Genomic DNA, 17,558 nt, shown 5'->3' with positions numbered 1-17,558 from the left:
AAAAAAAAAACTACACAAAATAATACCTCGTCTATGTTTTATATTTTTGCACCAAACTTCCCTACTCCCTCGAACATCTGTGAATCAATTGGTCTTGTTGCAATTTTCTATTGGATGATGGATGCCCCACTCCATTGAGCGCATGGTAGAGAAAGTGATGGTGGTGGGGGCAGAGGTGAGGCCAAAGATGAAGGTGGAGGCAAAGGGGAGTCAGGGCAAAAAATGTCAGAAAATTGTCAAATATAATGATGGTTTCAAAACGAAAGCTAGGTAATCATGTAGAAAAAAAAAAAAAAAAAACCTATTGTTTAATAACATCGTACTAAAAGAAATATTGAGTTGAAACTTCAAACATAATATGAACATATTAACGGAAAGCAATAAACTTGTTTGAACTCAACAAACATTCAATACAATGTATGGAAATTAACAATAGCAATAGAGATATAGACACTAGTACTTATAGTAGTTCGACAACCTTGCCTATATCCATCCACTCCGAGAAGCTCATCACTCATTGAGTTTCCATTATCTCAATAGGATAGCAGTTAAATCCTCACAAAGTAGTTTTATATGGTTCGCTACACAAACAGATATTTTCCAGACTCACAAGAAGCACAATAGTTTTCCGAGGCTCACCATCAAACCATGGTGTCTCTCCCCGTTCACACAGAATGTGAGTATTTCAAAGCTCACACCTAACCTTTAAAAACTCCTCCTAACAAAGGGGATGTTGAGTTATTCCATTCAACTAAACAAGACTGATAGACAAAGACAAGCACAATACAAGATCCCTCTTTGTAGGGAGATAAAACAAATTAAGCATTACACAACACACCTCCCTAAGGTTAATATACAAGATATTGAGCTGATCTTTCATTAAGTCTTAACTGGCTTGGTCTTTCTCCTCAAGTCTCCTTGATTGATTTCTCCAAGTTAAGCTCATGGAGTACTTGATTTCCTCCAATCTTGGCCCTCTGTCTTTTAAAATATCACAGAAGGGTGTTCCAATTGATGCCCAGAGACTTGCCAAACCATACCCAAAACCCCTATTAATAGACGAGGAATGGCTAAAAATTATGGCTTAATGTGTAAAATTTTTTCCCACCAGTGCTTCATCCCAATGCTGGTGACTGGTATAATGGCTATTCTTCTAGCTGTTCCATGATCTGGTCCAACGACAAGCCGGTACTCATGCCAGTGTTAGCCAGTGACGGAGCATCAATTGGTTGAGCCTGGTTGCTCCTGGTTCACTCAGTCTGATTAAACCGATCGGACCGTGATATAAAAATAAGGAGATTTATTGAGCAAAAATACTTACCAACTTAACCAAGATGATAAAAGGAGAATTAACTGTTGCAAAAACAGGGTATTGAAATTTAAATAAAAAGTGTCTTCGAATGGTACAGAAAAATCAGAGAATTAAGTAAACAACCAACTAGACCAAAAAAATCAACCGTAACAAATTGAAAAGCCCTAACTCTCATCAATCCCTCTTCTTCCAAGGACAGATTATATGTTTAAAAGGAGAGATCAAGATTTGCTATGCAAGCCAACATGAATAAAAACTCAAAACTGGCTGACATTTACTTCGAGCTTCAAAGACTCATTCTTAAACTTTGGAATATTCTTAGCCTGCCAAAGAAAGTGACCACAAAGACCACAAGCGAGCATCAGCTAATTAGGCATCCCTCGTAACTTTCACTTCCCTGATGCCTGAATGATGAACAGACCTGTCAAGAAACCTAAGATGCATTTCAACAAGAGCCCAAGAATAAATATCTCCCGCATAACTTGGCATAACATCCAGGCTTTAGAAAATCTCTGCCTTATCTCACAATCTCTTTAGTCCGATCTAGTTCCAACTTGCTCTTTGTTCTCCTCATTTTTGCTTTAACCTTTGACTTTGACATGAGTGTCTGTACTGTGTTTGTGAAGTTCCCAACTGCCATCACAACCAGAAGGATCCCGCAAACAGCTACCTGGTAGAAGAGCAGATTGTGTCAATTAAATTTCGCTTTAGAAGGAATACAAGTGTGACATATGACTCATTCAAATCCTGCTACAAAGAAGCATGTTGCATGAAAGTTGCAAGTAGACACTAATTTCTTGCCTGCCATTCAGAAACAACACCAGCCCGAACGGTCCTTAGGAGCAATAGTCCAACATATGCTTCAAAACCCTGAGACCAGAAATCCACCGAAAAATAAATCCATACTTCAACTAAAATATCAGGACAAACTCAAACAATATTTTTACTATTTTTATTACAGTTTCCAGATAGAAACATGTCGAGTGGCTGATGCCTTCTATACTATCTCCAAATTTACTTCCAGCAGAAAATAAATAATATAACATGTGTGCTTATACTATCCAAGAGATGTTCTAAACAAGTGCTATTAGAACACAACAAAAAAGCTTCCGAGGTTTACATAAAAGATATTTAGGAATTGGAAATAATAATATTAGACTTCTTACTTCATTGTCATCAACATAGTTCCTCACAAGAAAACATTAATTGTGGCCACTGATTACACTTATGTCAACATTCTAAGAAGCCAACTGCTAAGGCATAAGGTTGCATCACCTGCAAAATGAAGAGTAGGGGGCATAACAGCCACAATTGACCTTCTACACCGGCAGTTTCTCCCCACACAACGTCCATCCTCCTTGCCTGCAAATAGCAAGAAAAGTTAGTCCACCTTGTGACATCTACCAAAAAGACAGCAGCTATACAATGTCCGGTTAAAAATCCTAGAGGTCCATTCCATAACAGAATCAGCTGGACCAGAAATGCCAGGAGAGCAAAGAACTGCTTCCTACTGATCGGTTCATAGCTGCATGCGTGGAAGCATCAAATAAGTTCAATCAAGCTTGCAAATGAATCATTTGCAAGTGGTTGTGAAACAGCACCTTTCCCAATGCAATACGAGTGTACAGTCTCTGCCGTTGGTATCTATTTTGGAGAATCATAGCAAAACCTTGCATTACAGCCCATATCAGGAAAAGTTGTACACCTTTCTGCATTAAGAATTAAAAATTGAGAAACAAGATGAAAATATAAACATAAATAACAAAAATTAAAAAAGGAATAACCTGCTTGTTGGCACAGTCAGGTTGCCCTTTTATCTCCCACGTGAGACTGATAAGTGCCATCGCCATAGCACAGTAGTGGTGGTATACCCACCTGCAAAATCAGAACAGGGAAATTTTGTAATGTTTTTGAGTAGGTGTAGCCCTGACATCAGCAGATGGCCAGGAGTAATTAATCAATTGTTGATCAGAATGTAATCATACAAGCATTAGAATGCAAATATCACTCAAAACAAAGTGTCAGTAACATCATTCCCTTCATGTACTTTTAAATAAACAATCTATCTCTAAAATTTGAAGACAAGGAAATCCAGTCTTAGCTTAAAAATCAGCAGCCTAAAGAGTTCCAGGTTTGAATCATGTTCATGTGTTTGAGAAATTGCTAAAACACATCAGCACAGTGGTCAAGAAAATTAGCAAGAATATCTCTAATATGATTAAGCATTACAATGTATCCTTCGACAAAAATGTCTAGCATGTAGGTTCTTAAGTCCTGAATCCTGATAAATCCCCTCAAGTTTTTGTGGCCCCTTTACACTGACAAAACACAAGTTACTCTACTAGTTATAGTTGTCAAGGCGTCGCCTAGGGACAGTCACCTTATTGCATTGCATGTCGCCTTATGTTTTGGCACTTATTTATGCCAAATATCATTTAAGTAAATGCTTTTTATATTTGTTATTGCTTTTTATATTTGTTATTTCATTTTTAAAAAATGAAATAACAAATATAAAAAGCAATAACAAATATAAAAAGCATTTACTTAAGATATTATTCATAAATAAGCAAATAGCCCCCATTTGAATCCAATAAAAATAGTTTAAAAATCAAATTCCAAAAGGATAAAAAGTCAACCCCCCAGTCCAAGAAGAAAAACCGGATTTTGGTTATAGGGGCGATTTTCAACTTTTAAATGCTGGATTTTTTCTCAATTATGAAAATTTTATAAATTCTATCATGTTAAAACATTGCTAAAAACCAAAAGTCTGGTAAAATAATTTTTTGTTTTGATATCCATAAAATTATTTTCATTTAGACGATTTTAACAGCAATCGCGCACTTAAAAATAAGTTTGACCGGAGCATAACTTTGTCATTACTACTCAGATTTAAGTAATCTTAGACTTGTTGGAAAGCTGGCTTTCTATTATAACTGATACAAAAAGTTTCATGTAAAAATAATATCATTTGATCAGTCAAACTTATTATAGAACCAGAGCATTTCTAGAAATTTTGATTTTTTATAACTTAATATGACTTAATATTAATTTTTTATGATTTAATATGGTTAAATGTTGATTTTTAATGACTTGATGTTGCTTAATCTTGATTTTTTATGATATAAGGTATATATAGTTTACTAAATAATGTTAGAAAATAGGAAAAATAAAAGATAACAATTGGTCGCCTTGTTCGTCTCAAGGTGTGCGTCTTCTCGCCTAAGCGCTTAGACAACCCTCCACCGTCTTGGTTTGCCTTGGCGCCGTGCCAATTATGTCTACTATAGGAAAGAATCATATCTTTAGGATCATATGAAGCAGGTAGTTTGACTATTGCTGTTGTTTTCCGCCATCGTTAATCTATTGGGCAAAAAATTGGGACATGCTCAGAATACTTGTAAACATGCACAAGGTGGTGGCAAGAACTGGTATGCATTTGAAGCTTGGGGCCAACTATAGCATCTTATTTGCAAACAGCATAGACCACATGGCTATGGAAAGCACCGCCAAGTTGGAAAAGGAGCTTAAAGATGTATCGAGTTAGATGAAAGAGAAACTAACATTGGACTTTAATCCTTTGGGAAACATCATCCTCTATATCAACTTCTTCATTATGGTTGATCCCATATACCTAAAATGATCATATAGCGGTACCTCTCTCTCTTCAATCTTCACCATAGCATTATCCAAATCGTAGTGTGACTAAAGTTACACATCATATACTCTGTATTCATTCCACATATCTTAAAACCTCTTGATTCCAAGGTTGATCTTCGTAGCTCTAACTTAGCGTTAATCTCAACTTTTGTCTCATCCACCAATACAATATCATCAAAAAAGAGCATACACCACATAACTGCATCTTGAATGTTCCTGGTTAAGAATCCATGATAAGCACAAACAGATCCAAGGCTTAAAAGCAGATCTTTGATGTACTCCAATTGTAGCTGGGAATTCCTTCCTTGCCCTCCCACGGTTCTCATATTAGTCATCGTGTCGTCATACATATCTTTAATTATATCTACATATTTACTCGATAGCCTCACCTTCTCTAGTACATGCCATATTAGAATTGTCCATCCTCTCAAAGTATAGAATTCTGACAAACCTGCACATCAGCACATAAATTGGCTACAGCTTGATTGGTACATTTCAGCCAGATGGCTTTTTTCATTTCAACCTTCTAGTTTAAATGTTGATTGGGAAAGCATCAACATAGAACACAAGTTCGTATGCCCACATACAAGGACAATAGGACATTGTCAAAGATGTGAGAGGAAAAAAAGAACAATGATAGACACAAAGTACAGTGGGACACAACAAGGAATTTGACAAAATTTCAACAACAAAAAATTATATCCAATTACCATGGACGAATATCACTTCCATTTGCTCTCAATATATTCTCTCGCAAAGCCAAACTTGTGTAGAGAAACAATAGCCAAGCCTGAAAAAAGGTATATTCATTACTCACTGCACAAATAAATCATCACAAAGCTATGAAGCCAAATAAAATATTTCACTTCCAACACCAGACCTGGATTAAGAATTTGGTACCTGGTAAATCTGAACTGGCAATGCCGGCAAGCATCCATTCCATAACTTGGACCCCAAGTAAAGTAGTGCTGATGGGAAAATAAGAAACAGCAAAGCAGTTCTATCCTGTTCATGAGGGACAGTATCAATGGTCAAGCTCAAAAAATTTTCCAACTTGACGACAACAATTCACAGTGGATTAGTGGGAACAGCGTGGAGTGTTCAATATTGATTGATATAGTATATGGTAGTTTGCAAAATTAAGTACTCATAAATGATAGAACAGTAAAGTTTCATCTACAATGTATCCATTCAAAAGAAGGCAGCTTCATTAGTATCAGTTGAAAAATGTGGAAAATATAACGGGATATTGCAAAAACCAGTTGGATTGAATTTTCAAGATGCATAGCTGACCATACATAAGGATCCACAAAATGTCAGTTTTCCACTAATCCAAGCAGAAAAGTTTCAAAGCACTCCTAATACTATAGGGGACATAGCTAGAGCAGATAAATCCATCTAGCACCCCTTCGAATATGCTTGTTTTTTTTTTAACTTCATGAGAAGGTTCCACCCATGAATGGTCATGGAGCTGCATAAATGGACATAGAAGAAGATCAAAAGCTTCCATGGTGGCCAAGGGAGGGGGAAATACATTTGCAAAGCTAGAGTGATTGCAACCAGCAAACAATGACCTGAAAACTCCAGAAGAATATGGATGCATTCAATTCATGGATAAGCATTACCAAACTATCTACACCCTATGCATAAAATATTAGTCAACAACGCTAAGTATAAAGAAGAACTACTATTTGACTTTGACATGGTACACAGCATTCAATGGCAGATGAATAGATCCGATGATGGTATGTATACAAGGACTGGAGGCCACTGGATCCAATGACCTGCTCCTTTCGTCGAGATTATAATTTATGGTTTACAATTGGCAATAAAGAAGAACTACTGTCACCTTGATTTTCTGTGACATGGCAGCATGCCAGCATGTGTGTATGTTATGTCATTCTACTTCACACTAAGTTATTGAGGCAAGAGGAACAATTAGGCACCAAGGCCTCCATTCCAAAGCATTACACATGGGTTAAGGCGCAATGCCAAGTGGAGGTGTAAGATGTAAAAATTATATAATGAATACTTCTAGTGTTTTGGGGTCAAAGAGGAACCTAGTTCAATGAAATACCCCTTTCCTATGTATTGGCATGCATCCTCTAGATAGTGCATGCATTAGTGTGCAACCTCTTGGAAATTCTGGATTTTTAGACCTTTATTTTGCCACATCACCAACTCTGTATCAGCTAAACTTCAACATGAGCAGGGGACACCTTGAGGTCTACCTACTCACAAAATTTAGGCCTCATATAAAATGCCACCTGACAGATATTTGGACTGCATAGGAAGCCCTGGGCCACACTAGAACTTATAACCCAAGCTTCTACATTGTAGAACTTATGGTGCAAGAACCTCTCATGGCAGTGAAACTGCATCTATCTCTACATAAGTAGAAACCCGAATTCTGTTTAGGAGAGATTAACCACTTAAATTTCGATTTATGCCCGTGTAGGTCAGGGTCTAAAACAATTGTTTGGCAATACTGATTAAATATATGTTCATATCTCAAATATTCTTGTAATGTCTACTGTCTACAGGAGTTCAAATAATCTTGAATAAAATAACGAAATATTTCAGCTATATTGACCAAAATTGTTAACACTTATGACCATGATTGTGTTTTACAAAGAGAATTATTTTCATCACAATTTGAAGCTAACCTGACCAAATAATAAAATAATATAGTTTTCTTGCTTCTGGAAATTGATAAGTTTTCTGTTTGACAGGATTTACTAAATCATGTATTTAATTAAGTTTTTTTTATCATTTTTTAACGGTCTTAACAGTATTCTTGATAACTGATATAACCTAAAGTCCATCCAATTGAACCCAAATGAACTGACTTGCAAATCAGTTGGCTACTTTCCCCGAAAAAACTGTTCTATATGCTCTGCTTCAGCATCCCACCTTGACACTGAAGCTGGAGCTCAACTATTATGGTCAATTACACTTCTCTCACATTACTTCCATTCAGAGAGAGATTTGTGGAGCACTTCTCTACCATCAGACCAGTTAGGTCAAACTTTTCACCACAAATTAGGTTTATCAGTTCAACTAGTGGCAAAGGTAGCATACCAAACCCATAACTTTAATGGTGTCAATATGTCCATTGACAATGACTGCCATAATTACCAACACCAACCCCACCCCCAAAAAAAAAAAAAAATTCTAAAATAAGTAAATAAAAGATCAAGTTTGTCAAAGTTTTAACACTTTTAACTCTTTGTATTGAAGTGCCGCATGCAAAGATAAGTAATTCCACTATTTAAAATAAATAAAGAGCAGAAATAGATAAAGTAAAGAGGAACGAAAAAATACATACCCTGTAACTGTTGTACTCCTCTTTTACTTTCAATTGGATATCTTTCCTATTAGCTCGTACGTTGATAGGACCAAGAAACATCTTCAGAAAAGTACCTGCATATGATTCGATAATCACTCAAAAATGCTAACCAAAACCGCAGCATAGATAGAAAGACGCATATAGCAGAACAATTGAACTAACAGAAGAGTAAAAGCACCATCATATTTGTTTGGAAGGTACGAAGATGCGTCTCCATCGGTTAGAATGCATTTGGCTCTGTATAGTTCTTCATCCAACTGAATTAACACACAAGAACCCCCAATTAACCAATCCACTATATTCAATACCACATAATCAATAACCCTAAGAAATCTGATTCGAAGCAATAATCGATGCATGTAAAAACTTACCTTCTCAGCTTCCTTGCGATCTAAAGTGGATTTTTTGACGGTGGAATCGATCGAAGACCTGAGTTTCTGAATACTAGAATCAAGAGCAACAACTCGTAAGCGTAAAGCTTGTTCTTCATTGGAAGCCTTTGCGATCAGAGAAGAAGCCGAATCTTGTAATTCCTTGGCTAACTCAACAACTCTAGAAACCTCTTCTGCTGTCTTGTTCTGCAAGTTCTCACTTGCTGAATCCCCCATATCTTCGAATCCGATCGATTCCAAAATTGAAAGTTTTTATAAACTACAAAATCAATTCTTCTTCTTCTTCTTCTTCTTCTTCTTCTTCTTCCTTTTGGAAATTATAGAAGAAGAGTTAAGGGTAAATCGAGAATCGAATCCACTTGCTTTCCCCGTCGCTTGCTCCTGACCCTTCTCGTGCCGAACACAAAAATTCGTGAAATTTGTTTTGTTTTTTATATTTCGGTGTTTATATAATTCTTTAATAGTTATTCGATGTCTGCTACTTCGATTTTATTATTCTCAAATATTCTCAGCAACCGTTCATCCAGAGAGCCACGTGTACGTCCAAACGAGAAGGAGATCGGAGATCTACCATTCAATTTTACTTCCTTTCTTTTTACTGGAGTGACCCACCGTCACCGAGGAGGTGCCATTTATTCGACTGTGTGGGGTTGGATTGATAGCGGAAGACCTGAAGCCTTAGGGGGTGTTTGGTTCGGTAAATCAAATAGTGTATGTATCGGATATGAATGTCAATCTTTTAATAGATATTCTTCTGAATTATGTTTCTTTCTGAAAAATCGTTTGATTGCCTTAAGGCTAGTGCATGTTTCTTGCAGGTTGAGATATTAGCTTCCTTAGAGAACGTCTTTCCACTTTCTCCTTTTATACTAGGTGGTAAAAAGGTTGTTCAAATCTGAGTTTAAGTGTTGAGGTGAACTCAGATTTGAAACACATTCTTTGTAATATGATCATTCATGGGTAGTAGGATGCTCACTTATGATGATCATCCTACTGGAACCAAACAACTCTAAAAATTAAGAATTATCATTCTAAAGAATGTCATCCCAATGATTTACCGAACCAAACACCCCCTTACCGAACCACTTTTTTTTTCTTAATGGTGAGATGAGATATCTTGGATTATTTGTAATCCCAAACAATGAGAAAGGAGGCAGCTGATCCCAAGAGGCCAAAATGGGAAAAATAGATGTTTACAAAAATGATTAGTTGGAGATGTCTTAATGATTTGGAACTCATATCAACAACATTGAATAAATGTAGGCAATCAAAAAAGATACCAATTTTGAGGATGCAATTATCTACAATCCATTTTAAGAGAGATAGCAATGCTTCGGCAATATCCAGGATGATCATAGGATAAGGCAAGACAATATCCACCTTAAAGCAAAAGTTGGGATGAAATAGAACAAACCCCAGCTCCAACTATCTTTCTTGTTAGTATATGATGTCTTATATTTCGTCACAGTTTAATTTAGGGAGTACTGGTGTAGGCGCCTCAACAGGTAGGATGATGGTCCCGCTAATCGGTTAGCAAGCTTTGGGGGTTGCAAAGGGAGCAGGAGGTGCCCCTGCATAGCAGTTTGCCATCAAGGACTGAGTATACCCTGATCTTGATCCTGCAAAATATAAAATAACTAAAAATTAAAAAATATTCATAATAAAAAAGAGATAAAAACACAAAGTCACAAATTACTTGTCATGAGGAGAACATCTTAAAGCAAACATTCAAACAATATAAATAACTCCAACTATTATGATAAACAAAGAGGAGATCATCCTAAGAAAGCAAACAATCCGAAGATCTCAAAACATTTGTCATGTTAAACAAAGAGGAGAATATCTTAAGAAAACAAAAAATCCAAAGTCAACATCATGAGCAAAAATCAGGGCCCGGTAGGGTCAAAACCAAGGCCTAAACTCAGGGCAAAAAAATCAGGGCTGGGTTCAGGGGTGGGTTGGACGAGCCAAAGACATCAACCCTTACCTGCCCTAACCTTGACTCAGGGTCAAAAATTTTAGAGTCGGGCTGGCCCTCAGGGCCAAAAATTTTGAGTCGGTACTTGTTCGGAGTCAGGGCGTGTTCGGGCCGTTAGGGCCAAACTTGCACCCCTAGTTGTAATCCTATTCTTCATTGATAGTAAAACAGAATGTCATCTCACCGAGAACGTAGACAATCTTTCCGAACCTCATAAACTTGTGTGCTTTGTTTGTTATTGTTTTTCCATTATCTTCTGCATCTTTTTAGGGTTATGTTTCTACACTTTCTTTGATCATTGAAGGAAGTATCACAGATGCTTTGATGATCAATTTGTAATTGTAAAACAATTTGTATTTGTAAAATAAGAGTATAGAATGATGATGGAACCGAGAAGAAGGCATGAAAGTATTCTGAAAATTTTTTATTACTTGTGTGAAATAACAAAAGGCTAGTGAACATTGCTCAGGTAAATTGTCTTTTTGTTCCTCGATGGCCAAATTTCCTAACAAATGATAGCAACAACAACAAATGATCAATTCTTCATTATTGGTTCCACCACCTTCATGCAATCGGTCCACAATCCAATTACGGGGAGATTGCCTAGAGAAAAAGGGGAGACACATTGGGTGTAGATGAAGCTAGTCAAAGATGCTAGGAGGAAGGGCATTCATAGATGGCATGAAGTGAATATTCAACTATAAGGTCAGAACACTTACAAGTGGATGGTTGGGTCAGTCTTCTCCTAGCCAACCCGTCGCCAACGATTAGAACACTTACAAGTGGATGGTTGGGTCAGTCTTCTCCTAGCCAACCCGTCGCCAACGATTAGAACTCTAATGCAAGCTCGTGAAAGGAAAGACTTCAGTTTAGAAAAGACTTTATCATTCCAAATGCCACACTAGGAATTGATTAAAGTTGTTCAAAACTCAAAATCAAACTCGGTTGTTGCAGCATGCTTAGAATTGGGGTTAATGGGTCCCAATTGATTCCAAAGTTGAATCATATGGTTCTACTTATTTAAATCTAATTTTTAAAACCTTGTACTCCTGGCACGTCAATTGTCTTTTTCTTTTCTGTTTTAGGCATGTCAATTGTCGAGCTTCCAACTAACGACAAATATGGCAAATTTTTTTTTGGCAAGCAGACAAATATAGCATCAAGAGGGTGTAGTCCAATATTTAAAAAACCACAAGGATGCACGCCAATAGATGAGGGTATATGATCAAATTATATTTTAAAATTTGACATGTGAACAACATGATTTAAGATATCAATATCGATCGTATTGGATTGATATGGTCGATCCATACCAATGTCGATATTGATATCAATATCAATATCAGTATTGATAATGATCGATATGACACTCAATGGTTCTCATTCAACCCTCGTATGACTCGGTCCATGTGGTTGTGAGGTCAGTATGGACTTGCAGGACTAGTTAGACCGAAGGTCTAGATACCATCGTTAGCAAAAAAAAAAAAAGGTATTAAGGGAATAAGGGATGGAAGTTGGATTTGGTTGTACCAATGTGAAATGTGGTATTGATGTAACATTTAAGCTTAAATGATACATTATTTAAGTTTGATAATGATATCTTTAACAATTCTAGGTTTTGCATAGTTTTAGGGATTTAGATTGTGTTGCCCAAAAACAAAGGAGTGAGATGTACAAGTTGTAGCTGGAATCCCCAACCGGGGTTGACTCAATGATTCCCTCATTACTTGGTTGTTTAAGCTTAGGTTGCACTTGATCCTATTGCGCACCAAATCCAAATTCAACCAAACTATATTGGTTCATTTTGATTTGAATTCAATCCAACAAATGATAATAGAAAAGAAAAAGAAAAATATACGATAAGAATAATGCTACCTCATCGCCTAGCTCCTACATCAGCATGGTGGCCAATAAAGAGTATTTTGTATTTCATAGGGACAAATCCTTCATTTCACTCCCTGATGTTTAGAATCTGGATGCAGGGGGCCACACGACTAGGTAGCATTCTCATCCCCAAACCCTAAAAAAAAAAAAAAAAAGGTGGGGGGGGGGGAAGAACCACTACTTGTGCTCTTTATGCCCAAACATGGTTGTGCAGGAAAAGACCACACTGCCCCCATTTCGTGCACTATAAATGCCTCCGTATAGTTTTCCATTGGCCTGCACGTTGGTGCAGTGGCTGTATAGGCAGGCAGCATTCTCTTTCCCAAAAAGAAAAAATATTTAAAAACGATTTTTATTTTTTACATTTATATTATACATGAAAAATTGGAACCAAACCAATAACAGCCCCATAAAAAGCCTATTATCGAATTGATCCAAAACAAAATCTACTGAAATTGAACTTTGACTTAACGGTTTGAACCATTGCCCGCCCAAAACTAGCTAAGCACAACTGAAGATAGGGATCAAACAGGCCGATTGATGCCCCTAGGCCTAAACAATATGGTGCTAAAACACAGAATGGAAAGGGTAGTATCGACTGAATCAGAATGGTATTGGCCTTGATCGATTCTTTATCCTGATATTTTCATCCTGATCCACATGTATTGTTCAAGAGTAGAATCCTAATAAAAGCTTATTAAAAAAAAAAGGATCTATCCCATATGGTCCAATCCAAATCAATATCAAACGAGTATCGATCTTGACCGATGGAGTGACCATTCCCATGTTTTAGAACCTTGCTAAGCAAGGATGATTATATCAACTAATATTAGAGTAGGGAAATTATATCCACAATAAAATGGAGAAAGTTTCTTTTCATGGTCGTAATTTTTCCTCCTCGCAATATGAAACCTCTGATATATTCTTAGTCTGCCCAAGGTGAAGGAAGACTCTTTGTCCCATACTCCTATCCAATCTCTACAAAGATGGAGGGAGAAAAGATTCCTGACTCCCCATAGGTGAAAGAAGACTATTTGTTCAAAAAAAAAATTATGGATACATTTCTGTATAATGTCAGACTGTAATTTCCCACCAAGGAAGAGGTGAGTGATCAAATCGTCCAATCGAGGACCTTTAATGAGGAGAGAGAAAGTGTGTGAGATCTACAGGTGAAATACGAGAGGGTGTGCCTAATAATCTGTACACTTTTTTCATAATATTTGTCCAACTAGTTATGTCGGATTCAGAAAAAGATTGTTTGACACCAAAATCAAGTTGAATTTAAATTGACGACTCAAGATAAGATTAGACCAAAATATGAGAATTAATTAGCATGTCCTAATATCAAATACAAGGGAGAAGGTTCTTTAAGCATGCAACATATGGAAGGGAATACCAATGGACAGTGAAATTATTTCATGTGACAAAGACAGAAATGGAGTCATAAATAGAAGGTGGTTAGCATACCCTACACCATCCATTCTGAAAACCTTTTCCAAAAATATAATATCCCTCAGGTCTCCCGGGTTATAATCTAAAATTGGCTGGCTTTAGAATCATGAAAACGGTCGGGTTCAAGAATTAAAGGTCACCTTTGCCGTCAGAAAGTGTGTGAGATCTACGGGTGAAATGAGAGTGGCATTTTATATAATTTCAGTTTTAGGGAATAGCTTGCACCTAAGCATGACCTTATTCTTAGCCTCCTTTTGGTCCATTCTTCGCTGACTCAGGGTTCGGAAAACTCGATAGGATCAACCGATTTGGGAATTAGATCCTCTTAAGTGTACCCAATGTGTCCAATATGTATTCATCAGTTAAAGGTGCCTGTTCAGGTATCTCTGATCATTCGATGCGCAATGGATGCACTGGAACACTTGGGAGGCTGATTTGGCCGATCTTGATTACAATGGTCGATCTGTACGAAAACTAGGGTTTGAGTGTTTTTTAAACCGATTTCCATAGGTAACTGGATAGGAATTGGCCGATCCCAAGTTTTCAAACCTTGAGCTAACCCGGGTGTGTTGTTGCTTTCCACGTCTCAAGGAGGAAGTGACATATCATGAGAACAATAATAATAAAAGTTTCGGATATTAGCTGAACTTCACTAATCATCTGTCTCTCTCTATCTCTCTCAAATAATGTAAATTCTCCAAGCTACCTGCCAGTCTTTATTGCAAATAACAGTTGGGAAGGTCGCAGGTATGGGGTGCTCATCATATGGACAATTATATAGACATTAACATATCCCACCATAATTAATATTACATTATATACATAAGAATAGACTAATTGGATGACCTTTAACTATATATGTATATATATGAAAAAATAAATTTCCTAAACATAAGTGATGCTAAAGACATGAGCCCCTTTTGCAAGGTAGTGACATAAACGACGAGAATATCTAAACATGATAGTTGGAAAACAAGAAGAGGAACAAGAACATTATAAACAATATTTTTTGTTACGCAATCAACCCTATTTAGTTGGGATAAGGCTGAGTTGTGTTGTTGTGGTCAAGCCTATAGTTAGAAAAAATGGGAACGGTAGAAATATAGAAAAGGAAGATATGGGTTTTAAATAGTAAAACTTTTTGAACGATACGGTCAAATAAACGATCAAAAAAATAGAGAATTGCAAAAAAAGAAAAACGGATGGTATAAGTTTTATACATGTAGATTTCAAAAAAAAAAAAAAAACCGATAGTATACTTGTATAAATTAAGGAATTATTATATGAATAGCTACATCTCATGTCTCATTATAAGTTTTATGAATATCATCCAACACCAATTCTAAATTCATAAACCACACATGTCCAAATTTTATTGAGTAATGTGGCTTGACTATGATGTTGTTCATTGTTGTCAACATAGTCAACACACTATTGGAGTAATGTATGTTCAGTTTGAGTTGGGAGTCATCACTTTAGAAACATTTTTTAGTAAATGCATCAGTTTGTATTTCAGTTTTAGGGTCTATACTTTGATATTGAGTTAAAGGTGATATCATGAGAAATATAAGCCATTGAGTTAGCTTCAAGTCGGAGAGAGAATCAAGTCGATCAGAGTTCTGAAGAGATAGATATGGTCAATTAAGTAGACATTATGTTCAACAAGTTAAATCTTAAAAAATGCCAAAAAAGAGAACGTGTTTAAATGTGTTTTAAACGTGTTTAGAATGGGAATGCTTGTCGTTTGGAGTTTTTTCAAGTATCTTTAGGAAGCATATGAAAAAATGTGTTTTAAATGATAAAAAATGAAAAAACATCAAGCTTTAAACACGTTTTTGCTAATAGACTCAAGACCACTATCAGACCTTTGAAATCAACGAACCATAGTCAAACAGTTGCTGAAGAAATGCACAATCGAAATTCCAAAAAAATGAAAAACAAACCTAGCTAAGAAGATGTCATTTCTTATATCCTCAACTTTCATTGCAGCAACAAAAAAATTAAATCCATACATTTGGCAACTATAAAGACTCTTCTATTAGATCGGATGAGGACATCTCTACCACCTCTATGGGTGTTAGCAGACCATGCACCATCTGTGGTGATTACCAAGTGTTCAAATGGTAAAGAAGAAGAGACATAAAGTCTCAACAATGGTCACACATTCTGTAGATGATGCAAAGGAAGCTGCCCCCACATGACCTTGAATGGACACCAGAATTTGCAGAGCTATTACTATGAAGATTAAGCTCCAAATAATTAAAAATACCACCAACACATGGATGTGTACCCTCAGATCCTCTCAGTCGTTGAATGCTATACTAAGCATCCCAATGGCTAGAAAGGATCTGGATCCCACTTTGATTCCCATCTCTTTACTTACAAAAAACTGTTAGCAAAAGCAACAGAAGAAAAGGCCAATAAAACAACCCTTCTTAAGCAAAATTTTGAGAACAAGAAAAAAAGATATCGAATCATCCTAAAATCTATTGCCATATTTTCTCTTGAAAACTTCATTCCAGATTAGAAAAAAAGGAATAAGGTTTTCTACACTTATAGGCTGTAGTGTAAGGTTCAACCACCACTCTAGGGTCTTAAAATATCCGCTCAATTGAATGTATTGCCCAGTATTGATCAATGCTCCAGCTCACAGATACTTGGGTGATAAGATTTCCACATCAGCATCACAATCCCACATGTGATATCAAGCTCCACAAGATCTCAGATTTCTTATTATCCTATCTTCTGTAGTTGGAAATTTAGAAATTGTGTATTGTTACTCTTGGAAGAATCAGATTGTAATCCGATCTTCCATAAGTAACTAAATCAATCTATTATCTCATGTACTCATGTATATATACTATTACCTAGTAAATGAAACACAAGAAATATTCTCACAATCAATATGGTATCAAGAGCCTAATAGGCCATCGCCCCTCCCTCTCTTTTTTTTTTCTCTCCTCTCTTCCTCTATCTCATCACCATGTTGCAGGAACTTCCCACCATTGAAGCTTCTTCCCCTTCTTCTACTCCCAAGTCCTCCCAACCTGCGATCATGGGTGCACATCACTTTGTCTCAATAAAATTCATGTCCAAGAATTTTCTATTTTGGGATGCTCAAATATAGCTCTTTCTCAAAGGACAAAAATTGTTTGGCCATCTCGATGGCACTAAACCCAGACCCACAGATCTTCCAGCTGCCTCTGAATGGGATGACCAAGACTCTTTGATAATGAGTCTTTTTATCTCTTCTTTATCCAATGAAGCTCTCCCTCTCATCATCGACAAAGATACGAGCAAAGAAATCTGAGACTCTTTCTGCGCTGCCTATGGCTCTGTGTCGAATACCCGGATCATGTCACTCAATCTTGCACTCCAGGATCTCTCTCAGTAGTCTGACGAATCTATCACCAGTCTTATGCAATGAGCCAAATCTCTCTCTGATGAGCTCGCTGCTGTTGGCTCCCCTCTGAAGCAAACTGACCTCTGTCTCCATATTCTCCGTGCTCTCCGCAAAGATCTTCATGACATAGT

General features: G+C 36.7%; 1 protein-coding gene across 1 annotated transcript; it reads right to left on the bottom strand.

Annotated features, from left to right (window-relative positions):
* Nucleotides 1-1,354: 1,354 nt before the first annotated feature.
* LOC122092839 (transmembrane protein 120 homolog) lies at nucleotides 1,355-9,143 on the bottom strand. The gene is made up of 10 exons (XM_042663132.1): nucleotides 8,690-9,143; nucleotides 8,497-8,575; nucleotides 8,298-8,392; nucleotides 5,870-5,974; nucleotides 5,680-5,759; nucleotides 3,097-3,187; nucleotides 2,914-3,021; nucleotides 2,588-2,674; nucleotides 2,114-2,182; nucleotides 1,355-1,982 (listed from the first exon to the last, which is right to left on the bottom strand). The coding sequence occupies exons 1-10, from the start codon at nucleotides 8,924-8,926 to the stop codon at nucleotides 1,830-1,832; spliced, it is 1,104 nt and encodes a 367-aa protein (XP_042519066.1). The 5' UTR covers nucleotides 8,927-9,143; the 3' UTR covers nucleotides 1,355-1,829.
* Nucleotides 9,144-17,558: the final 8,415 nt, after the last annotated feature.

Source organism: Macadamia integrifolia, chromosome 11 (assembly GCF_013358625.1).
Source record: "Macadamia integrifolia cultivar HAES 741 chromosome 11, SCU_Mint_v3, whole genome shotgun sequence".
NCBI lineage: Eukaryota > Viridiplantae > Streptophyta > Magnoliopsida > Proteales > Proteaceae > Macadamia > Macadamia integrifolia.
This window is presented reverse-complemented; position numbering and strand designations above follow the sequence as displayed.